This window comes from Misgurnus anguillicaudatus, chromosome 2 (assembly GCF_027580225.2).
Source record: "Misgurnus anguillicaudatus chromosome 2, ASM2758022v2, whole genome shotgun sequence".
Classification (NCBI taxonomy): Eukaryota; Metazoa; Chordata; class Actinopteri; order Cypriniformes; family Cobitidae; genus Misgurnus; species Misgurnus anguillicaudatus.
The window spans coordinates 14,274,869-14,298,550 of NC_073338.2; the positions used below are offsets into that span (position 1 = coordinate 14,274,869).

At 36.3% G+C, this 23,682-nt stretch overlaps 1 protein-coding gene across 1 annotated transcript; it reads left to right on the forward strand.

Annotated features, from left to right (window-relative positions):
- The first annotated feature begins 2,737 nt into the window (after nucleotides 1-2,737).
- Nucleotides 2,738-23,682, forward strand: casq1a (calsequestrin 1a). Its single transcript, XM_073873136.1, has 11 exons — nucleotides 2,738-3,134; nucleotides 12,147-12,241; nucleotides 15,948-16,049; nucleotides 16,207-16,318; nucleotides 16,405-16,478; nucleotides 20,379-20,509; nucleotides 20,594-20,639; nucleotides 21,646-21,700; nucleotides 22,228-22,328; nucleotides 22,418-22,492; nucleotides 22,569-23,682. Exons 1-11 carry the CDS (start codon nucleotides 2,900-2,902, stop codon nucleotides 22,920-22,922), a joined length of 1,380 nt encoding a protein of 459 aa, XP_073729237.1. The 5' UTR covers nucleotides 2,738-2,899; the 3' UTR covers nucleotides 22,923-23,682.

Sequence of the window (23,682 nt, forward strand, 5' to 3'; positions counted from 1 at the left end):
TTAATTGATTTCACCTGCAGTGTGTTAAAGTAAAATTGAAGCAGTGTTATAGTCAATTGGATACTTAAGTGATCAATTAAGTGATGTTTTTTTTTTATTATTGAAGACACCTGATAATAAGCAGAATCACTGAAGGAAAGAGAAACACAAGAACTACATCTGACTTCCAGCCACTGCCTTAGATAAAATCAAGTATATATCGCTGCAGCCCGGAGACTGCAGGTGGGAGGGGCTTATGTCGCAAGTGGGAGGAGCTTATGCCGCAAGTAGGAGGGATTTCAGAAATGTGCAAGTAGGAGGAGTTTACGCTTCAAATGGGACGGTGGTGAATACTCTGGAAGTTTGTACAGCCCACTTGCGGCTAAAGCTCCACCCACTTGCTGCTAACCCGCCCATTTGCAGCTGGCTCCGACCTCCATTTATACCCCTTTCGATAAAATCAACTCAAAAGACATTAAATCTCTCTTATTAACAAACAGGCTGTTCTAATTTCTGTCAGCTGTCTACATTTGTTTGATTAAAAAAAAAATAACACTGGGAAGAAACTGGGTACTCCGGTTTCCTCCCACAGGCCCAAAACATGGAAGTTAGGCAAATTGGAGATACCAAATTGTCCCTCCCCCAACCTTTGTATGGATCAACTTGTCTGAATAAAACTTGTGTATGGATTTACTGGTCCATATATATAGCCGTAGATGCTGAAATGTCCTTAAAAAATAAAGGAAGAAAAAGAAGAAATTGTTTTTTGTGTTCCAAAAAGTACGAAAGTTCCAATTCAGTTTACAGAAGTTCACAATTTTTATGTAATTAGGTATTAAATCAAGTTTATGCAATATAAAAGAAATACACCTTATGATTCTATGCTTTAGAATGTAGTGAATTTCTTTTAGTAAAGTCATTTTTTTCCCAAGACAAACACTCTGATAAAGCACAGATACTTGGAAAATATAACTAAAATACTCAAGTAGTGTCCACCTCTGCATACGTTACATTTTTACTACGCTCGCTATATGGTTAATCTTAACCGCTGTTTTCTGCTGTTTATGTTTTATGATTTTTCTGTGCTTTTTCCTGCATCTATTTATGTAAAGCTGCTTTGAAACAATTATACAATTGTGAAAAGCACCTTATAAATAAAATTGAATTTAATTAATTTGTCAATTTTGTCATGAAATAAATGCCTGCAGCAAGTATTAACATTTTTACCAGTTGTCTTCACATGCATCATACTGTTGCTGTAAATGGATGTTCTGTTTGTATTCACAACCTCAAACCTGCACTCCCTAATGCTGCGTTCACACAAACCGTGGTAGATGCGTCAAGCGCGAGTGATTTCAATGTTAAGTCAATGTGAATATGCGTTGACGCGCGTCTGGAGGTCTCACGGTGCGAATGATTCCACCTCATTTGTGCGTCTAGTTCAAGCGATGCCGCGGCAAACGCACGAGTTGAAAAATTTGAACATTGGCAGAAAAACACGCCGCGTTAACCAATCAGGAGCTTGCTCTAATAATGACGTGATTACAGGATGCGGGTGGAGTCGCAGTAGCCCCTCCCATGACGCAATTTTCCGCATTAATGTCTCGATGACTAGAATTTCACACTGACTTTTTCGCGCGAATGAAGCGAGTAAACTCAAAATGTTCAAGCGGCAAACTAGATGCGATAGATGCAAGTTTGACGCCTCATATGCATCTGGTGTGAACCCACGGTCACTCTACCTGATGGTCATGGCAAACAAACATTCTCACTATGTAATGATGGATTATGCTAAATGGGCTGATGTATTTGACACAGTCAACATTGCATATGCAATTACATCTCCTCTACTTGCGAGGCTCTTTCATCACATCATCTCTCTGTCTAACACACAAACAGCTTTGCTTTTTCATTAACTACCAGCTGATGACTAAATAGGCTTTAACCCCACAGCCCTACTAAATAAAGAGAAACATGAGAACATGTAAGATCATATTTTTATTAATAACTCACTTCTCGCCTTTCAAGTTGTAACATAATCTTCAGATATTCAGCTACCCCAAAAACACACATAATCTTAAACATGCGCATGCATAACCCAAAGTCCCCCTACCAAATTTAAGCACGTAGGCCATAAAAGCATGAGCATGTTTGTGTCACGTATCATACGTCTCATTCTGGATCAGTATCTCTTTCTCGTGCTGGGATAGATGTACCATCCAGAAGCAAACTGACATCTGTGAAACCCAAGGAGGTGCACCATGCAGCCTTGTCCCTCCATCTTGTCCTGGAGTGACCTAGTGCTAAATTCTAGCACAACAGATGAACCAAGTGCAGCAAACAAGACACCCCCCCAAACACCACCCTCTCTTGGTGTCCGTCTGCATGCTACGTCTCGTATTTTTAGCCAAGATCTGAGCTTTGTAGAGCTCAATATCGGTGAAAAATATAAAGGTCATCACAAATCTTTCATCATCACCCCTTCTGCCATTTCATACACTGTCTTATGTCTTTATCCAATTCACTTGTGAACACTTTCCTTTAAAGTTCATACTCATATTAAGTAGGTCTGTAGGTTTCGCTCTACCTCCCCCTGTCTGGCTCACCCACTTCATGCCTGCACAAAAAAATGTCTCAGTCTTTTTTAGTAGCCCACTCCCATCTTATGGTCAGTCTATCTTAGCTTCTCTCTCTCTCTCATACACACACATAATCCCACCCCCTAAAAGCCCCTCGACCCCGCTACTCTTCTCTTTTAGCCGAGTGTAGGGGTTTTACACAGGGGCCTCAGGACTTGGTCTTGTCTGTTCTGGGTGGCGGGGATCATAGGTCCTTTCCGATTTAATTTTATGAAGTAACTAGTCAAGTTGTTTTCAAATTCATTGGAGTTTAATACATCTCCCTACTTAAGCATTTAATCATGAAGTGGAACCTGGTGTTCCTCGGGTTCCTTCTGACCTTCGGGCAACTGTCATGGGGCCAGAAAGGTATGGACTTCCCTGAGTACGATGGAAAGGACCGCGTTCATGACCTTAACTCCAAGAATTACAAGTCTGTGATGAAGAAATATGACGTGATGGTGGTGTACTACCATGAGCACGTTGGATCCAGCAAAGCAGCCCAGAAACAGTTTCAGATTGAGGAGCTTGCCCTTGAGCTGGGTTTGACCCAGAATTGGCCGATCTGGGGGAATGTGGAAGGGTAGTTATTGGTAGCACCTAGATTTCGTATAACAGTGGAATATTATGAACCATGGATAGTAATGAAGATCCTTCCCAGTGGACGTCTGCATGGCATTCAGGAAAGTCAAAATGTGTCAGAATGATGTATAGTAACACACAAGACGCACACAAGGTAACAAGTATCCCAATCAAAGTGTCCTAATAGGTAAAATCTCGCACATTTTTTTAATCGGAGCAAGATGGATGTACACCTGACAAGTAGTTATTCATTTTTTACACCAGACATAATTGAGTATTTGTGTCGCACGGTTGTATGTAAACAAGTCATTCATTAGGCTTTGTGATTGTATCCTCAAGCTGTTGCATTGATTTGCTTGGCATCGCCTCCAGATCTAGTTTTGTCTGGGGAAAAGTTGTTGCCGCCAATCTGACCAAGATAGTTTGGTTCATGACAGGGACTGAGCGAGGGAAAAGAATAAAATGTGAAGGACTAGCAGTATGATGGTGCGAGTTTGCTGAATTTGTGAATAGCACAGCATTGTTTGTGCACTTCACATGCACAGATATACAAACAAAGCTCACATATGTATACATATAAAGAATTAGACAAAGTAGCATTTTGAAGTAGTACTTCAAAAAGGAAACACCTGTTAAATGAATTTTAATACTTTATATACTATGGCTTTTGGATTCAATGTGCAATGCTATTATTGATAATTAATCTTAATGATTAATTTATATTTAAATGTTAAATCGTAATTAAATATTGAATGTCACACCTGATGTGTCATGAAGCCTGTAGAGCAGAAAGGCAAGTTAATCTCAATGGGAAGATCTGGATAGCTATTTATAGACTTCCTTTCTGCTCTTACACCATGTCTACAATTGGACACAAGTGGCTTGAAGACACAGTGTTTATGGTTTATAAAAAGTTGATAGTAATGCTGTTTATAATTGCAAACACTTGAATTTGACTGAAATGAAGTAGGTGGCTTAAACAGTAATGGCTCTGTTGACTGCAGCTCAACTTATTTGACTTTTTGGAAAACAATTATGTAACAATACTGATCTTTTCGTGGTTTTCTGAATGAGAAGAAAAGTAAGTTCAGTCAGATCGGGGGAATGCAGGACATGTCACATCAGCGATGTCAACAATGTAGACTATGGCATCTAAGTACAGAAAAGTGCTGATGCACCTCGCATTGAATTTGCACCATGTGCATGAGCTCGAATTTTAGAGCTGGTATTTAGTTCCAAAACTGAATCTCCGTGCTTCCGAATATGCCTACGCCCCTATTATATAGTATATGAAAATCATTATGTGCAGTATGTGAGAAATACCAGTATGGTCTCCTACTTCCACTATGATTTTTCAGTATGCTTTGAATGGACACTTTTATTTCCCATAAGTAAATAGATAAAAAAGTTAAAGGGATATTTCACAAAATAATAAACATGCTTCATTTACATAATTTACTTAACCTCAAGTTGTTCCAAACCTGACTTGTTCTGCTGAGCACAAAGGAAGATATTTTAACCAAACAGATTCAGAGGCACCATTCACTAGTAGGAAAAAAATAATACTATCGAAGTGCAGAGGTGGACAGTATTTAAGTATTCATAATTTAGTGTTTTTCTTTGGAAAACATTCCAAAGCATAATATCATAATTTTTACTCCAATTTCATAAATACAAGTTTTTGTTTTACATCAAAATTTTAAGTATATTAAATATCCAGTCCTTTCTAACCCAGGGTTTCCCAAACTTTTCAGCATGAGGCCCCCTTGTTCTAAAAAAACTGTTCTAAAACTCAACATTTTAATAAAAAAAAATTAATTATACAAAAAAGTAGTGCTTTTGGTTAGTAGCCTTATTTTTTAGGTTTAATTACACAGAATTCAGGATAAATTAATGTATTTCATAAAATGTCATAAAACTGGGGCCACCCTGGCACCATCTCGCGGCCCCCCTGGGGGCCCTGGCCCCCAGTTTGAAAACCACTGTTCTAACCTTTACTTAAGTACAAAGTACTTACATTTTTTATTAAATATAAGTAAGAATTGTTTATGATTACAATTTATAAAAAATAGTTTTAGTAAAAAACAGTAAGTACAATTTTAATGTTATTAGGTATTAAATACATTTGATTGGGGTGGTTTCCGGACAGAAATTATCTTAAGCCAGGACTAGGCCTTAGTTTAATATCGTTTTAAAGGGTCCATGGCATGAAAATCTGACTTTTTCCATGGGGGATAAAGAAAGGGGGGGGGGGGGTTTATTGCAATTCGCCTTGCTACACTGAAAAAAATGATTCTGTGCCTTAGTAAATTTATCTTAAAAGAAATTATTAAATTCTATTAAAAAAATGTAAAAAGTAAAAATAACACAAAAAATTAAGTTAATTCTAAATTAACAAATTATTGAGTAAATTTCACTTAATTTTATTATGTAAAATCCACCCAAATTTGTAAGAAGGAAATTATGTGTTGAAACTACTTGAATTATTTAAGTAAATATAACTAACTAGGCAGTGGGCTTGTACTTCCCAGCATGCTTTGCATGGGACTGCATTTGGAGAGTAAAATTTGAAATTAAACGCTATTTTTTGTGTTTTTAACAAAAAGGAAAGACTTGTTAGTGTTTCAGGTTAAATTATCTTTGAGATTTAGAAGAGTTTCTGTTTCTGTTTTGAGTTTTGTGGTTACCATCATTCAGAAGAGTGGTGCTGGTGTATAGACAATAGGCGACACGAGGAAAATCATGATGTAAGCAATAACTGTGCTTATGCCAGTACTGAGATCTATTGAGTCTCCTCTTACTTGCTCAACATAATGTGGCAGTTAAATGTGAAAAGTTAAATAGAATAAGAGATTAAAAAAACGATTGGATCATCTTAATTTTAGTATGTAGAAATTAAACCATTAAATTGATTTGTTTGCACATAATTAATTTTAGTGTACTGAACATAAAAAAAATTAGCAAATTCTACTCAAAATAATTATGAATAAAATTAATCTGAAATTACATGTAAAATATAAGTACACTCAATTGATAAATTATAAGTACACTCAACTTAAATAATATATCTGGAGTTAGATAAATTAATTGTGTGCATCTTCTTGTCATAATAAAATTAAGTAAATTCAACATAACATTTTTTTCAGTGTACCTACCTCACAAAACAGGCGAAATCTGAACGACCTAATTTTTCACATGCTTGCAGAATATGGCTTACTCAAACTAAGTTACTGGGTTGATGTTTTTCACATTTTCTAGGTTGATAGAAGCACTGGGGACCCAATTATAGCACTTAAACATGGAAAAAGTCCCCAGTGCTTCAATCAACCTAGAAAATGTGAAAAACATCAACCCAGTAACTTAGTTTTGGTGAATTATTCTTTACAAGCACATAAAAAAATGGGTTGTTGAAATTTGGCTCTCCTTATAATGTTATTATAATATTATACCTAATATTTATCTTATTATAATAATACCGCCCCTTAATCTGCACTATCCAATTACAGCACAGCCATTTAGTGCAGAGAAAAAGAGAGAGAGAGAAAATAATTCACAGCACAAAAAGAGTTTCAATTGCATCAAACCACCATCATTGTGATCAGTGTTTGCACTTCATCAGCTCATTTGCATTTTAAAGGACACACCCAAAATGGCACATTTTTGCACACACCTACAAAGTGTCAATTTTACCATGTTATAATAAATTATTTTTATGGTATTTTGAGCTAAAACTTCACATATGTTCTCTGGGGACACCAAAGATTTATTTGACATCTAAAAAGTTTTGTGTCATGGCCCCTTAAAAAACATGCCTTACTAAAAACATTACTTGTGTGCATTTTGAGGCAAAACAAAGGGCACTGATTTATTTAAGATATGTCAGTGAAAGAGGTTTTTAGTTTGGACAGCTTTTACATTAATTTTAGTCTAGGACTAGTCTAATCCCTGTCCGGGAAACCGCCCCAGTATGTAATAAAAAGAAATAATGTGATTCTATGCTTTAGATAGCGAAGTAAAATTTTTCCAAAAACAAACACTCTGATAAAGTACAGATGCTTGAAAAAGTAAACTAAAATACTTACGTACTGTCCACCTCTGTGGAAGTGAAAACAAAGTAATTTATACAAGTTTGGAACAAAGTAAAATTATTGTTATTGTGTTGTTTTTGTTTGTTTCGTCCCAAGACAATAAAAGCATAGTTGTTTAACCCCATAATTTAATGGTTAAAACTAGGTAATATCTAATGCAGCTTCACTCCAGGAAATCGATTTCCCAGTTTCAGAGATATATATTTTACTCTTTAGGAGCAAAAGTGTACTTTTTTAAAGGGTTCCACCACAGTGACAGCTAGGAAACATTTTGTGACCTATTTTCTGACAGTGTACAGAAATTGTTTCTTACTTTAATCTATTGCAATAGATTGAAGCTATTCTTAAGAAGAACAAATCTGTTTAAAAAAATGACCTGTTATCGTTTACTAAGAGACACTTGGGTCACAGGTAATGTCGTATTATTAGGCATTAATCACAAAGTTCTCAAACAATATTTACAATTATATACATTTGCATTTATTCATTTAGCCAACAAAAAAGCATTCACTCTACGGGCCAGATTACTAACAGCTTGCGCCAGTGCAAACCACCATTTTTGCTGTCGGGATTTACTAAAGACACGCAGTGGATAAATAGTGCTGAAAAGGTGTGGTCTAGTTCTTTTTGCGACTGACTTTAATGCACGTGCATTTCTAGGAGTTTCCCTTTCAAACTGTAAGGGAAAAAATTAACCATTCATTGGCATGGTGACGGATTCTAGCACGTTCAGTCTTTTGCCAAACGCAAAATTTACGAGAGGACAATATTTAAATGATTTACCCAACGTGATTTACTAATGTTTGTGCGTGTGATATTACTGGTATTTGCGCCATTAATTAACGCCAAAAAAGCATGTCATTTTGAGCTTGAAATGGCTGAAATTGTCACAGAGAGCGCTTGGTACAAGGTAGAGGATTTTTTTAACATGTGATCGTTTATTTGGAATGCCAGAGGAACATTTTATTGAAAAATATTCTTTGCCAAGCCATGTTATTTTTTATTTGCAGGGGGAAATAATAGAAGTTACTATAAGTCACACAATACCAGGCGTTTCAAAACCTCTTAAACCTTCATTTTTTTGTCCCCCAGTTCTTTTCAGTGTATTATGGCTTTGTTTGCTGAGGTTTTTACATTCCCAAATGTTTTTGCTGCGATGTCTGTGGTGCTGAACTCAAGCGCATCAGGCATTAGTAGATCACCTGCACCTCATCAGCTCTGCTTATTTGCGACCCTAAACTTATTTGCGTTGCTCTTAGTAGATTGCATTGGTCATTATGGCTTTTTTGGATTTTCGCTCTCACGCTAATATGCCCCGTTTAGTAAATCTGGCCCTAAAAATGGATGGGTAATTTTTAAACCTTAATGGGTAAATATTAAACAGAACACATGCTGGGCTAAAAATTACCTCATGTTGTGCACAACAAGAGTTAAATAATACATAAATACAGCAGATGTGGATTAATAGATGCTTGTAAAGTATCTTTATCCTGTGTAACAGAAAAGAAATTACATTAGTGAGCTATCGGCATGTGAACAATGACACAAAATATTACCATCATCTCCCTTATCTCTCTAAAAAGGAGATTACATTACATGCGGTCAACAGATTACACCAACATGTTATCTTTGTAAAAAGTGTTGTTTTAACTTAAAAAATGTCTTCAATCAGTAACACCTAAAAATAGATTATTTTCAACTTAAATTTTCTTATTTTAAGTGAAAATTTAAGTTGATAAAGCTTAATTTATGTAAAAAGTAAACGTTGAATCAACTTTTTTTTAACTTATCACTTGAAGGGAAAAATTGAAGTTGAAAATGTTTAAATATTTTAGGTGTTACCAATTAAGATACATTTTTTTAAGTAGACCAGCTTTCACTTTTTACAGTGTACTAACTGAAGTCATATTTACTTAAAGCTGCAGTCCGGCACTGATTTGGGTTAAAAAATAGCCACAAAAAAAAACATTTTTGAGAAAATACATAACCTACTCTAACTAAGATGAAGGCTTCTTTACTTTCCCTCATTGCCCAGACATAAGATCTTACTCACATGTGTATATAAAGTTCATCATCCCAATACGCAGTAGTTGGCCTTTAAATTGGATAAAAAATCAGATAATGAAGTTAGTCAGGATGACAGTGTCCACAGCAACGCGGTGATTGTCAGATTCTCCTTAATACATCGTGTTCATACATGCTTTTTCATGCCGATGTACAACACACGTAAAATTGATAATTTAACGAATAGCTGCAATTGCAGATTTCGAACAGAGATGGCGACAAAGAGGAAAAACGCCGGACAGCAGCTTTAAAATAAAAAACTTAAAAATTTCACTTAAAGTGAGAACATTTAAGCTAAAAACTTACATTTTTTAACTGTTACCAATTGAAGTAATTCAGTAGATTCACCTTTCACTTTTTTACAGTATTCTGGATACAGCAGTGTATCTCAGAGTGCAATCCTCTTTAGAGATATTGATTTATTAAGAATCCTTCAGAAATTAGCTGGGATGATATTAATGTTTTTAAATAAAGACTGGCAATATTTTGTAGGATGAACTCAAAGGTGCATCTAAATTGGCTATTGTTTTAAGATCACAGAAAATGTTCCTAAAAATCCTTAAAGGGGACATATCATGAAAATGTGACTTTTTCCATGTTTAAGTGCTATAATTGGGCCCCCAGTGTTTCTATCAACCTAGAAAATGTGAAAAAGATCAACCCAGTAACTTAGTTTTGGTAAACCATTCTCTGCAAGCATGTGAAAAAATGGGGCTCCCCATGTGATGTCAGAAAGGGATAGTACCGCCCCTTAATCTGCACTATCCAACCACGGCACTGCTATTTAGTGCAGAGATAAACTAATTTGCATTTAAAGGACACATGCAAAAACTGCAAGTTTTTTCTCACATTTACAAAGTGTCAATTTTATCATGCTATAATAAATTATCTTTATGGTATTTTGTGCTAAAACTTCACATAAGTAGTCTGGGGACACCAAAAAAAGTTTACATTTTAAAAAAGCTTTGTGAAATGTCCCCTTTACATATTTATAGAAAATAATTTGATTTTATGGATTTGATAGAAAAACACTTTATAAGTGAAGGTACAATGAAGTACAATGACAATGGCTAAATTGTAATATAAACAAACTAATTGGTTATTTATTACCCCGGCAGCTGTGGGTATTGTGTATGTGCTGCCTAACCCGCAGTAGTCCAGTGCTGATGTAATGCTACAGCAGTTATAACAACTCTTATAACAGTTATTGGCTGCTCCCAGAACAGATGGGAGTACAGGAGGATTAAGCATGAAATCTGCAGTGTCGACTGAGAAGACGCTGGGTGCATTACTGTACCTGTCAGCGGATCCTTGGAACCGAACGTCACCGCCGCCTTGCCAAAATAGTCCTGGTTGGTCTCAGCAGTAGCACTAATAATAGATCCTTCTGCTGTCATAGCTAAGACTGCTGTAATACAGTTCATCTGCTTTCTGACCATATAAAAACACTTGTATGGTGTCTGCAACTAGTTTTATGTTTGAACACCTTAACCAAAGAAACATTTTTGACATTTGGCAAAAAATACTAAGTGGGTCTATAAGTGATTCGGTTTTATTAATCGTTACATTGTACAACTTTTTTATATATATAGCTAACATATCTATTAAAATTTATGTCGATCTATGACTATACCCTAGATCCGAGGTTCATGTTTTTGAAACTTGAGATACACTTTTCCGAAGAGTTTAGCTCTGAAACTTACCTGTCTGTAACTTTACAGTATTCCCGCAGACCTTTATCAGCCTGTTCAGGTGTATTTGATCAGGTCTGGACTCTGAAGTCTGCAGGAAACTATGATCATAGGACGGAGACATGCAAATAATGTTCTCATTTCTCTGTTTTGTGTCAGATCCTTCCACTTCTTCTGTCCTTTCTCTCTGTAGGTTGAATTGTCATACGCAAACTCTTCATTTTGGCTTCATTGCAAAAGTCCACTCCTGTTGACTCATGACTTCTTTCAAGTTACCTTATATAGATGTGGTCCATTTGCTATAAGCCTTTAGCTGAGTTTAGCTTAAGATTTGTTCAACAGATAGATATTGCACGCACATTCGTAATAGATGCTAGTAGCTTATGTTGCATTAATTTATAGCACAAAAACCCTGAATTTTAAAAGAAAACACCAGGAAGACTCTGACCGTTATTGCATCAGAAACACTAAAATGATAACCCTCAAACAAACAATGCCAGCACAGACTGATAAAACGGACAACACAACCGATTTTATAAAAGAGCTCCAACTTCCACAACATGCCAGACTTTGATAACTCAGAGATTAAATTGTATCTGTCCATTAGAAAGAACTCATTATATTTCCTTTAGGAATTGAATTTTTTAAATAATGTTACATTTGCATACCTTGTGTATTTATATGAAGTTAAAGACATGAGTTTATTCAGTCTTAAGAAAAGCGTGTATGGTTGCGTGCACCTGTCAGACACTCAGTTACTTCACCCGAGCAGGCAGAGCACTTCTCCGTGCCAACCTCTTCTTACGAAGCGCTGCGATTGGTGAAGGCAGCCGTCCGTCATATGGGTCAAGTTTCACACCGATTTAGAAAGTGCAGGAGCAGCGCTCTTGATGACGGGCTTTTATGGATGTAAGACTGAAGGAAACTAACTACAGTTCTTACAACATAGCCTGAAATATCTGCACCGGCAGAAAAACAAAATGTGTTGTGACTGTTCATGTCTAACATGATGATGTTTGCACTGCATTTGCAGATGAAAATGAACAGTTGAAGAATGTGTTTTCAATTTTACAATTCAATTGAAGAAAGGGCATAAAAGTTGAAAGCAGTATGTTTTGTCTTACAGCTTGCTGCTCAAGTCCTGGAGGACCTAGACGATGAGGACATCGGTATCGGCCTGCTCGATGAGAAGAAAGACAGTGCTGTTGCCAAGAAACTTGGAACGTCCATGCAAAAACAAACACCTGGGTCATGACCCCAAAAAATGGTCGATTATGCATAAAATAAATGTGACGCAATATTATATAATATCTGACTTTTGTCACTGACGTCAAAGCCTGTAACTCAACTTTAACAAAATTAGGCAGATGCCAACATCGATCCAGGTTCATCGTAGAGACCATGAACTTAAATACTGTACATTTGATCACATAATGAAGATAAACGTGGCTTGTGTCAACCAAATGTATTTTGTGCAGTTATGTAAATATATTTATTCATTGCACAACCTAATGTAGAAGGCTATTTATATGTTACGTAATCCAGAAGTGAGTGTCTGTTACTATAAGGAGGAGATACAATAACAAAGGTCAAGAGTCATTTTTCTAAGTTTGTTCTATGTTTACTTACAGTTAGATTTTTTATCTACTGCATGTTTGCTTGGGGTAAAGATCTAGTTTTCATGTTTTATTTAATTTTATATAAATAGGCTTGGTTTCGCAGACAAGGTTTAAGTCTATAGTCCCAGATTAAAATGCATTTTTGAGACATCTTAACTTAAAACAACTTGCCCTAACGTATCTTACGTTGAACGCTTCGTAGACCAGGTGCGTTGAACGTGTTACAGCTCCATATCACCATGCCTAATCCAAGTCAAAGTCGTACCATATTTGTAATAGAGACAGAGCGCATAAAAACCACGCCCACCGGGGGGGGGGGGGGGGGGCTTGATCCATCCGTCTCCATTGAATTTGTATTGTGAGAGGCTCCCTCCTTGTCATTTCTGGCTTATAACAAAAACAGAATAATGCCTAAAAGTTGCTGTGTGACAGTATGTACAGCTTACAAGCAAAAAAACCCAGAAATAAGGTTTTATAAGCTGTCAACCCAAAAAAACGAGCAACTTTTCATAGTACTACTATTAGTAGAACTGCGCCCACTTTTTACTCCTTAAAAGCTGAGTTTTACGGCTCGACAGCTTATAAAAACTTATTTCTGGGTTTTTTGGCTTGTTAGCTGTACAACTTGTCACACAGCAGCTTTTAGCCAGAAATGACAAGGAGGCGGCCTCTCGCAATACAAAGTCAATGGAGACGGTGTTTGCGATGTTTTTAAAAATTTGCATAACTGCGCTGTCTCTATGCCAGCCTAAGTATATTAGAAATCTTGCTTTAGCAAGACCTGGAGGCGGATCTGGCCAGGAGTCGTCGATTCGCTGTTGACGATTGTCTCTTTTTACTTGAAGGCAGGACTAGAGCAGCTATATTGAATATTGGAATCTCATCCATTTATAGCAAATCTAGTGACCGATATCGGTAATAATAATTATCTTTGGCCAAGTTGAATTCAAATAACAAATTTATTTAATTTCAACAAATAAATATATGTGTGGTAGCGAAATAAATAAATTAAAAAGAATTATTAAAATAATTCAAAAGAGAAGAAAATGTATACAGTAAATAAACACAGGTTGGCTGCTTGTTCACTGGTTGTTTTTGCTTCATTCTTGATCATATAAAACTAGAATATGTGCATAAATACTGAAGAAAAAATTATATATAAATATTGCTTGATCACATTGTTTTCATTACTGCAAACACAAGTGCAAATCAAAACGTATGCGCAGTTAAGTAGTGCTATTGTCACTCTCTCTCCTTACCTTCCTCTCATTTGGTCTCTCTCTCTCTCTCTCTCTCTCTCTCTCTCTCTGTCCCCCTCAATTTTTGATTGAATTTGTATCCGTCACTTTAAAAAAAGGTACAAGAACGTACAAAAATTGTCACTGGGGTGGTACATTTCCAAGATGTACACTTTTGTACCAAAAAGGTGCATATTGGAACCTCAAAGGTACACATTGCTACCTTAGAGGTGCATAAAAATGGTATTAGAAACTTTAAGGTACCGTCACAGTCACAACTTTTGTACCTTTTTATGAGAGTGTACTCACAATAGCATTTAAAGGAAAAACTCGTCAAATGTCTTAAAATAAAACATGTCAGCATGTTATAAGCGTCCAATCCGTTGAATTGTTTAAAAATAATGCACACCCACGGTGTAACGCCCACAATGCGAATAACCACCTCGGATGTGCATTATTTGGGAATAATTTAAAGGCCAAAGCTGTCAATTAATCCTTACATATATCAGTGTAATTTTGTCTCAAGACAGCAGGAATGATTTGTAAAGTCATATTTAGATACTTAAAGGGGCCATGTCACAAGACTTTTTAAGATGTAAAAAAAATCTTTGGTGTCCCCAGAGTACACACTTGACGTTTTAGCTCAAAATACCAGATAATTTATTACAACATGTTAAAATTGCCACTTTGTAGGTCTGAGCTAAAATGTGTTGTTTTTGGGTGCATTTGAGCTGATCTATGCACTAAATGGCAGTGGCGTGGTTGGATAGTGCAGATTAAAGGGTGGTTTTATCACCTTCTGACATCACAAGGGGAACCAAATTTCAATGAGCTATTTTTCACATGCTTCCAGAGAATGGTTTACAAAAACTAAGATGATCTTTTTCACGTTTTCTAGGTTGATAAAAGCACTTGGGACCCAATTATAGCACTTAAAGGGGCCATGGCATGAAAATTTTGCTTTTTCAATGTTTAAGTGCTATGATTGGGTCCCCAGTGCTTTTATCAACATAGAAAATGTGAAAAAGATCAACCCAGTAACTTAGTTTTGGTAAACTATTCTTTGCAAGCACATGAAAAAATTGGTCGTTGAAATTTGGATCTCCTTATGATGTCATAAGGAGCTCTTATTATAATACTGCCCCTTAATCTGCAGTATATTCAACCACAGCACTGCCATTTAGTACAGAGAGAAAGAGAGAGAGAGAGAAAACATTGACAGCACAATTGAGTTTCAATTTCAACAAACCACCATCATTGTGATCAGTGTTTGCACTTCATCAGCTCATTTGCATTTTAAAGGACACATCCAAAACAGCACATTTTTGCACACACCTACAAAGTGGCAATTTTAACATGCTAAAATAAATTATTTATATGGCATTTGAGATAAAACTTCACAAATGTGCTCCGGGGACACCAAAGATTTATTTAACATCTTAAAAAAGTCTTGTGACATGGCCCCTTTAAACATGGTAAAATTTACATTTTCATGATATGTCCCCTTGAAATGTCCTAATTTACCTATGACTTCATAATCCTGGCTTATTCTTAGTCTTGTCTGTAAAACTGAGCCATACTTACTTTTCGAGGTAAAAGTATTCTTGAAAGTACTAAAAGTACACTTAAATCCCATGTGCACTTGTAGTACATTGTTATTTTTGGGGTTAAATAAAAGTGTAAAGATTAAACTACAAATAATTATATTAAAAGTATAATTCTACTTAAATAGTATTTCAGTACAATTGAATAGGTATACTAAATATCAGTAATACTTAACTAGATTTTTAGTGTATTGACATAAATGGTTTTTCAAATAGGACAGTTAAATACACTTAGATGTTGTTATCTTTAGAAGTACTAAAACTATTTATTTTTTTGTATATGAAGTACAAAATTTGTGCGTGAAAATGTACTTTTATCTATTTTAATGCACTTTTTTCTCCTGGGTTTTCAAAATGAACTCAGTAGCCTACAGGTACAAGCATGACCTCTGGTGGACATTTTGAAACGCACCTTCATGTATTCATTCATTTTCCAAAGTTTATTTATGTCTTTGTGGTTTTTAGATCTGGAAGAGGCTGACAGTATCTATATCTTCTATGAGGATGAGGTCATTGAGTATGATGGAGAGCTTGCTGCAGACACACTGGTGGAGTTCATCTATGATGTGCGTAATCATTCCTGAGGCTCCTTGTTTTTCCTCACACACATCCGTCATTTATTTCCTGGCATTTCTTGTCTCCTGCTTGTTCTGTATATCTCTACTTGCATGACATTGCAGTGTGTCCTTGTGTTATCTTTCTTTTTCTGACCCTTTTGCCTAGGTCATTGAGGATCCAGTGGAGATTTTAGATAACATGCGTGAGTTGAGAGGTTTCTTTAATATTGAGGAAGACATCAAGCTGGTGGGCTTCTTCAAGAGTGAGAATTCTGAGCGTAAGTAATCGTAATGAGTCATTTTCTCCTATGAAAGAATAAAGTAGTTTAACAGTTTAAGTTCAACTGTGCTCTCATTGTTTTAGACTTTCAGGCATTTGACGATGCAGCAGAGGAGTTTCATCCACACATCAAGTTCTTTGCCACCTTTAGTCCAAAGGTAACAGATCTGATCTTACACACACACGCACAATTGTTGGCCTATGTGGTTTACGGGGACAATTCCATGGACGCAATGCATTTTATAGTGTACAAACTGTTATATTCTACAGTGATGGGGGTAACACATTACAAGTAACGTGCATTACGTAATAACATTACTTTTTTGAAGTAACGAGTAAAGTAACGCATTACTTTATAAATGTACACATTAATATTTAAGTTACTTTTTTAAAAAGTAGTGCATGTTACTTTTCAGTTTAACTAATTAGATTTAAAAACAACTCAACGTACTGAATTAAACTGAACGTATTCACAAATTAAGCACTATATGGTAAGTTTTCTTTGGCTGCTGAAGTAGTGTTTTAAATACATCTGCTACTGCAAAGATAACAAAGATCTAATGTTATCAAGTAGTTTAAATCTTGTAGATATACCTAAATAATATTAATGAAGTCCAGTTAAAAATGTGAAAGAAGTGGATTTACAGTACTAGTTTGAAGCAGTGGCAGGTCTGTTATTTTGAGAATTACTGAATACTGAATCTATCTCTGAGATCATAAATCGGTCTATGAATGTCATCAATGGTGACGATCAACAAAAGAAAGCTTCACGCTGCAATGCATGCTGGGTATCATCGTAGTACTGAACTAATTTATGACTCCCAGCATGCATCGCAGTTGATCGTTTTATATGAACTTGTTTGTTGATTGTCACCATTGTTGAGATTTGTAGGATGAGTAATGATGTCTGAATGTGTCAGCAGTTTTTCCGTTTGTCTCGTCACGGTGTATTTACAGACCAAGACCATTATAAATGTCAAAACTGGATCAACACAATCATGTAAAGCAGCTTAATTTTATATAATCTTGGCTTCTTCACGGTAAGCAATCGGTTTCGGCGTGGCTTTGAAGCACATCTTTCTTTACCGATGCACATGTGTTTCTACATAAACACACACAAACACTAAAACAGGAAAGGAAAACATTAACTTAATTAATGTCAAGAGTCTAGAGCTTAACTAAAGCAAACACTGATCACAATACTGGTGATTTGTTGAAATTTAAATATTTTTTTAATATTAATGGAGGGTGCAAACCTGATATTGATTCAATGCAGTTAACATTGACAAATCAACTGTTTTTAACATTGTTTCAATGGTTTGCATGCTATCTGGGAGTTTTTTCCTCGACCCACATACAACGAAGAATGACGGCCCTACAGTGGCCCAGTTCTGGATTACAGACAATAGCCCATAACCAGCCCAGGCCTGGGCCAGAACAGGCCCTACAAACAAGCCTATGATGGGCCTTTTTCTGGGCATATAGCTTAAGGGCACCATGCAGGTTTGCTCACTGGCGAAACATTGGCCCCTTAGCGCTGGCCCTGCATCCCCATGAAGTCCTCATACAGCAAAACCCCAGAGTTAAATGAAAACGAATGGATGTATATATATTGTTCCAATCTTACAGAGTGTTAAAAAGTAACACTGAAGCAGAATTAAAAGCTCAGTTATCCTCTTTCTCACCATCTCTGTCTGAAACCTAAAATTGCATTTTACATCTTATTTGTAAAGTCATTTTCTTACCTTCCCAGATAGCAAGCACATGTGGGCCACTTCAGGCAAAGATGCAGCACTGCTTGTCTTCTTTTGGCCCGAATAAAAGGGATGTGAACCTAAAGTGGCTCACATGTAAAATAGCAAAAATGGGCCAAATATATCAAATCACATGTGGGCCTTTTAAGGCAAAGATGCGGTACCCATGGCAACATGTCATCTGAATATGAACCAAAAGTGGCCCATCCACCAAATAGTGAATATGGCCCAAATATCAAACAACAAATATGGGCCACCTTTGGCAAAAATGCTGCACAACAGACACGGCCTAATCTTGGAATAAACCAAATGTGGCCCTCACATGTTGCAGCAAATGTGGCCCAGCTCTTTACAAAGGTGTCTGGGCCAGTTTTGGCAAAGATATGGCATGGTAAGCACCGGCTCATGTGGGTTTGTGTCTAAAGTGGCCCACATATGTTGCAGCAAATGTGGCCCAGTTCTTTTAAAACATATCCGGCCCGGTTTTGGCAAACATGTGGCACAGTAAGCACCAGCTCATGTGGGTGTGAGTTTGAAGTGGTCCATATATGATGCTGTAAATGTGGCCCAGCTGTATAAAGATGCTTCAGGGCCAGTTTTGGCAAAGATATGGCACAGTAAGCACCGGCTCATGTGTGTGTGAGTCTAAAGTGATCCATATACCCAGCTAGCAGAAAAAAGTTCTAAGAACGTTCCCTGAAAGTTCCTAACGTTCCCAAAAACTTTCTGCCAACATAAAAAGTGTCCAGTTTTCTTGACGTTCTAAGAACATTTATGTGTTTTCTGAACGTTAGAGGAATGTTACATTTTACCTTTTTCAAACGTTATGACAATGTCCTGTTTTAATGTTCACACAATGTTTAAAACAACAACTTTTTTAAAATTGACTTGATTGCTTGTTATGTAAATGATAGCGAAACATTGCATTTTATTATTTTAAAACTGTTATAAAACATTATTTCTTAATGTTCAGTAAAAATATTGCTGTAGAAAACACAATTCACTTATTATGTTTAGATGTTGATGCTTTGTTTAATTTTAAGTCACCATTATTGTGATTAGTGTTTGTTTTAGTTGGACCCTTGACTTCTTTACCAATTTTTTCTGGTTGCCTTACTTTGTGTGTATAAAACACATTTGTTATGGTAATGTACAGTTAATAGTGCAATTCTGTGGTGGTTGGTATCATCTAATTAAAGGATTTAATCATCAAAAGTTTATTGTCAGTCAATGTTGTATATGAGATCCAGCACTTTAACAGCAGTTTGTCATCAAGGAGTTTTAGAAAATTTGGCAAAAAATAACTGCTGTACACTTGGGGCGTATAAACATCAAGAATCACACTATGAATCTCAACCATGGTGACAAAGAAAATTGTAAAAAGTTAATTTTTTTAGCCATGTCGCAGTGCATGCTGGGAGTCCTGGATGAGATTTGTAATTTGTTAATACCCAGCATGCATTGCAGCATGAAGTTTTTCATTTAATTGTCACCATGGTTGAGATTCATACTCTGTTTGTGGCATCACTCTGGCTTGCTCGTGGGCGAGCCGTGTCAAACAGGAGTGGACCACACAAGTGCCATCAATCCATGCCAGGTGTGGGCCAGTGAATGGTGTTGGGTCTGGGCTGAATCTGGGCCAAAATTTAAATTAACTATTACCCAGATTTGGGCCAAATCTACATTATTTGCTTTGTGTTTGGTTGACATGTGGCGTTTCTATGGTTTGCTTGTGGTAAAGATCTGGAAAAAAAGAGGTGGACCGCTCAAGTGCCATCATTCCATGCCAAAGGTGGGCCAGATGAAGGTGTCTGATGTGAACCAGATCTGGGCCACAGCAATTTTGCTATCTGGGTTAGGTTTAGATTTTGTTTCATTTGAAGTCACCATTTTTGTTTTGTTCATGTTTTCATATATATTGAAAATAAGTTGTTTTGTGTGTTTTGTGTTTTTATGACATAAAATAATAGATTTATGCAAAAGAAATTGACCAAAAAATTTTGCCGATACATTTTTACAGCCATTTAATTTAGTGGATATTTTCATCGAGAACAGCATGAAAAGGTAGTGAATTTAAATGCACAAGGGTTAAAGTTACAGGCACAAAAGTTTTTTTTGATCCCACCCAAGTAAGGGCATTTGGACATAATATAATAAATGATCTGTGGTATTTTTTTAAGATTGTGGTTTAAATATGACGATTCATCACAACACACATGTGTATACATATATCCATATAACATATCTTTTTTCTCCACTGCTCACAACCAAGCTCTCTAAAGCAGATTTGACTCCTGTTTGCAGATCGCTAAAGCTCTAGACTTGAAGTTGAACGAGGTGGACTTCTACGAGCCCTTTATGGATGATCCCATCGTCATTCCTGGTAAACCCTACAGTGAGGAAGAACTTGTTGATTTCATTGAGGAGAATGATAGGTGTGTTCATATATGTGACAAGAAATGCTTTTGATTAAAAAAAAAATTTAATAAAAATGTATGTTAATGAAAAAATCCCCACAGGCCCACACTGAGGAAAATGCAGCCACACAACATGTACGAGATCTGGGTAAGTTGGTCTACTACAAATTACATGATTTATCTTTATGTTTATTAAAATGGCAATACGTCCTTTCAACTTACTATTTTAAATTGTGACCAGAGATGAGTTACTACAACTTCAAATTTTGCTTGAACTTAAATTGATAAGTTAAAGTAACATAAAACAAGTTTTTTATATGACTTACTGATGACATATTTTTTTACAAATATTTTTGAGATTTGTAAGACAGTACTGTATTGGTAATCTTTTTCCCCAAAGTAAATAATTTTTAATTCAAGCATTCGGCAGACAATTTTATTCAAAGGGATACAGTGCATTCAAATTATACATTTTATTTAATCAGTATAACAGTTATGTGTCTGAAACTGCCAAATGTAGCATCTGTGTACATATACAGTATATCTATGATTCAAGATAGAAGGCAAGGAATAATTCTTTATGGGGTTTACCAGAAGTTACGTTTGTTCCACAAATGCTGTTTGTTTATGTTGCTACTATTTAAAGAGTAACTAAACCCTTAACCAACTTTTTTTAGTTAATGATCTGTAAGAATGATGCTTTATTAGTGCTGTTCATTGATTTTAGTAATTTTTTTGACATTTGGATATAAAGTGTTTCAATAATATAATATATGGTGTAAAAACGTCTGAGTGCTGCCCTCTTCAGGTTGAACGGTGGCTACTGCAGTTGAATTTTCCTATTGGATGTTGAGTCCAAAAAATGACTCGTGACATAAGCAGATTCAAGCTCACAACGCCCTTGTTACGATCTCACCACACACTTGGTACGAGCTTAGTTCGTCCCCTCTATCTCCGTTGGGATCTGCCCACTTTTCTTGCATTTTTCAAATATTGCCAGTGGGTGGAGTCAGGCTCTGACCAGGGGTTTAGTTACGCTTTAATGTAAAAATAATGTGACCTCATTATTTGAAGTAGCATGTTCACTGTTATTATACTGGCAGTAGAGCACAGAATATTTCTATTTGTGGGCTTTAACCGTTATCTTCTCACAGGAGGATGCTATTGATGGCGAACACATAATTGCTTTCGCAGAGGAGAGTGACCCAGGTATAGACTAATTTATGCACTCTAATAAAATATCCAAAATCCACTTGCACAGTGTGATATATTTCATATAGTTGTGTACTTACATTATTTAAAAAGTTCCTAAGGATTTGTGAATCCAGAGAAATTCCTATTTGAAATAATGGATTGTCCCTTGTCATTATCCTCGATTTCCACTTGTAGAAACTATGGTGACACAAGTGGACAAATGCGGAAGTGGTGGTTATACAGCATCAAAGACACAGTTGTGCCTTTCAGCTAATTCATTACGATGTCATAAATAATGTGATAGAACGTAAAGTAATAAAACATTCGTTTGAAAGGTAAAAACAACACCTCCCATCGTTCCGCTCTCCTTCATAATTTTATTAAGTTTCGCCTTTGTTTTGAAAATGCGACCTCTAGAGGTGAAAACCTACATACTGTGCCTTTAAAGGAACTTTAAATGATGCATCATATATGCATCAATGCTGCTATAATTGTAATCTTTTTTCTTTCACGTATCTAATATGTTCTTGGGTTTCTTTCAGATGGCTTTGAATTCCTTGATATTCTAAAGGAGGTGGCAGAAGATAATACAGAGAATCCTGAGCTAAGCATCGTCTGGATAGACCCTGATGACTTCCCCCTGGTATCCCTATGGCTTTTATCACAGTTAACATTATTGTTGTGAATATAAGTGTTTAACTGTAATGATGAGAATGTGTCTGCGACCTGCAGCTTGTACCCTATTGGGAGAAGACCTTCGACATCGACCTGTCCTCACCTCAGATCGGCGTAGTGGAGGTTGATGATGCTGAGTTTTACATGAGACTGAGTTACAACGGTGGGTTTTTAGAGCTGCTAAACTGAGTTCTTCCATCTTCTGCAGGCTGAGAGTATCTGGCTGGAGATGGATGATGACGATGACATGCCCTCTGCAAAAGAGCTTGAGGACTGGCTGGAGGACGTGCTAGATAACAAAATCGACCCTGATGACGACGACGATGATGATGATGATGACGACGATGATGATGATGATGACGACGATGATGATGATGATGACGATGATGACGACGATGATGATGATGATGACGACGATGATGATGACGATGATGACGACGATGATGATGACGACGATGATGACGACGATGATGATGACGACGATGATGATGACGACGACGACGACGACGATGATGATGATGATGACGACGACGATGATGATGATGATGACGACGATGATTAAGCTCTTACCTTTATACATGTTACTATGTATTGTCCAAATTGAGTCTAAAGTTTTTGCATTTGCACTGTTCGAATCATCATCATCTAAATTCCTTAAAAATGCCATTTTCATTGAAACGTCACCTTGTTACACACATCTCTATTGACTAGCATTGTGCTCCCACATTGCATCATTTTCTCTCCCATTGACATCACATTTTATCCAAAGGTTAAACAACTTTTGATATTCAAATAATATCTATAAAATCCGAAATCATTAGTAACAGGTGCGTAATGCTTTCCCTTAATTTCCATCCATTTCATTGTCTTTTTTATGAACATACTGTAATTGGCAAGTAAAAACAGGATGAATACAACTGGAAGAAGGCCTCGCTTTCACACATGTACAACCAAAACATGTCAGATTGTCCGGGGGAGCAGCAACAGTATTTTAAGTGTAAATCCATCTGTTAAATTTGTTGTTACTGTCTCTTGTTTATTTGTACTAATATGTGGAGGGATTGTTTGTCCCACTGTGATAGGTCCTTAAGGTGCTAAGCAGGCTTTTCCTCCAGGTCATTAGTCAAACCTTCCTTTGTTAAGACAGGATGTGACTATTTGACTTTGGACAGAAAAGGATTGTCCAGCCTTCCTTTTGTGTCTGAAAAGTGCAGTAAATTACAAACGTTTTCTACTGAAAAACATTGATATTTTATTTTTTTTAATGAAGACAACTTGGTTTTAATCTTAAGTCTTTAAATAAAAAAAGAAATTGGAATTAA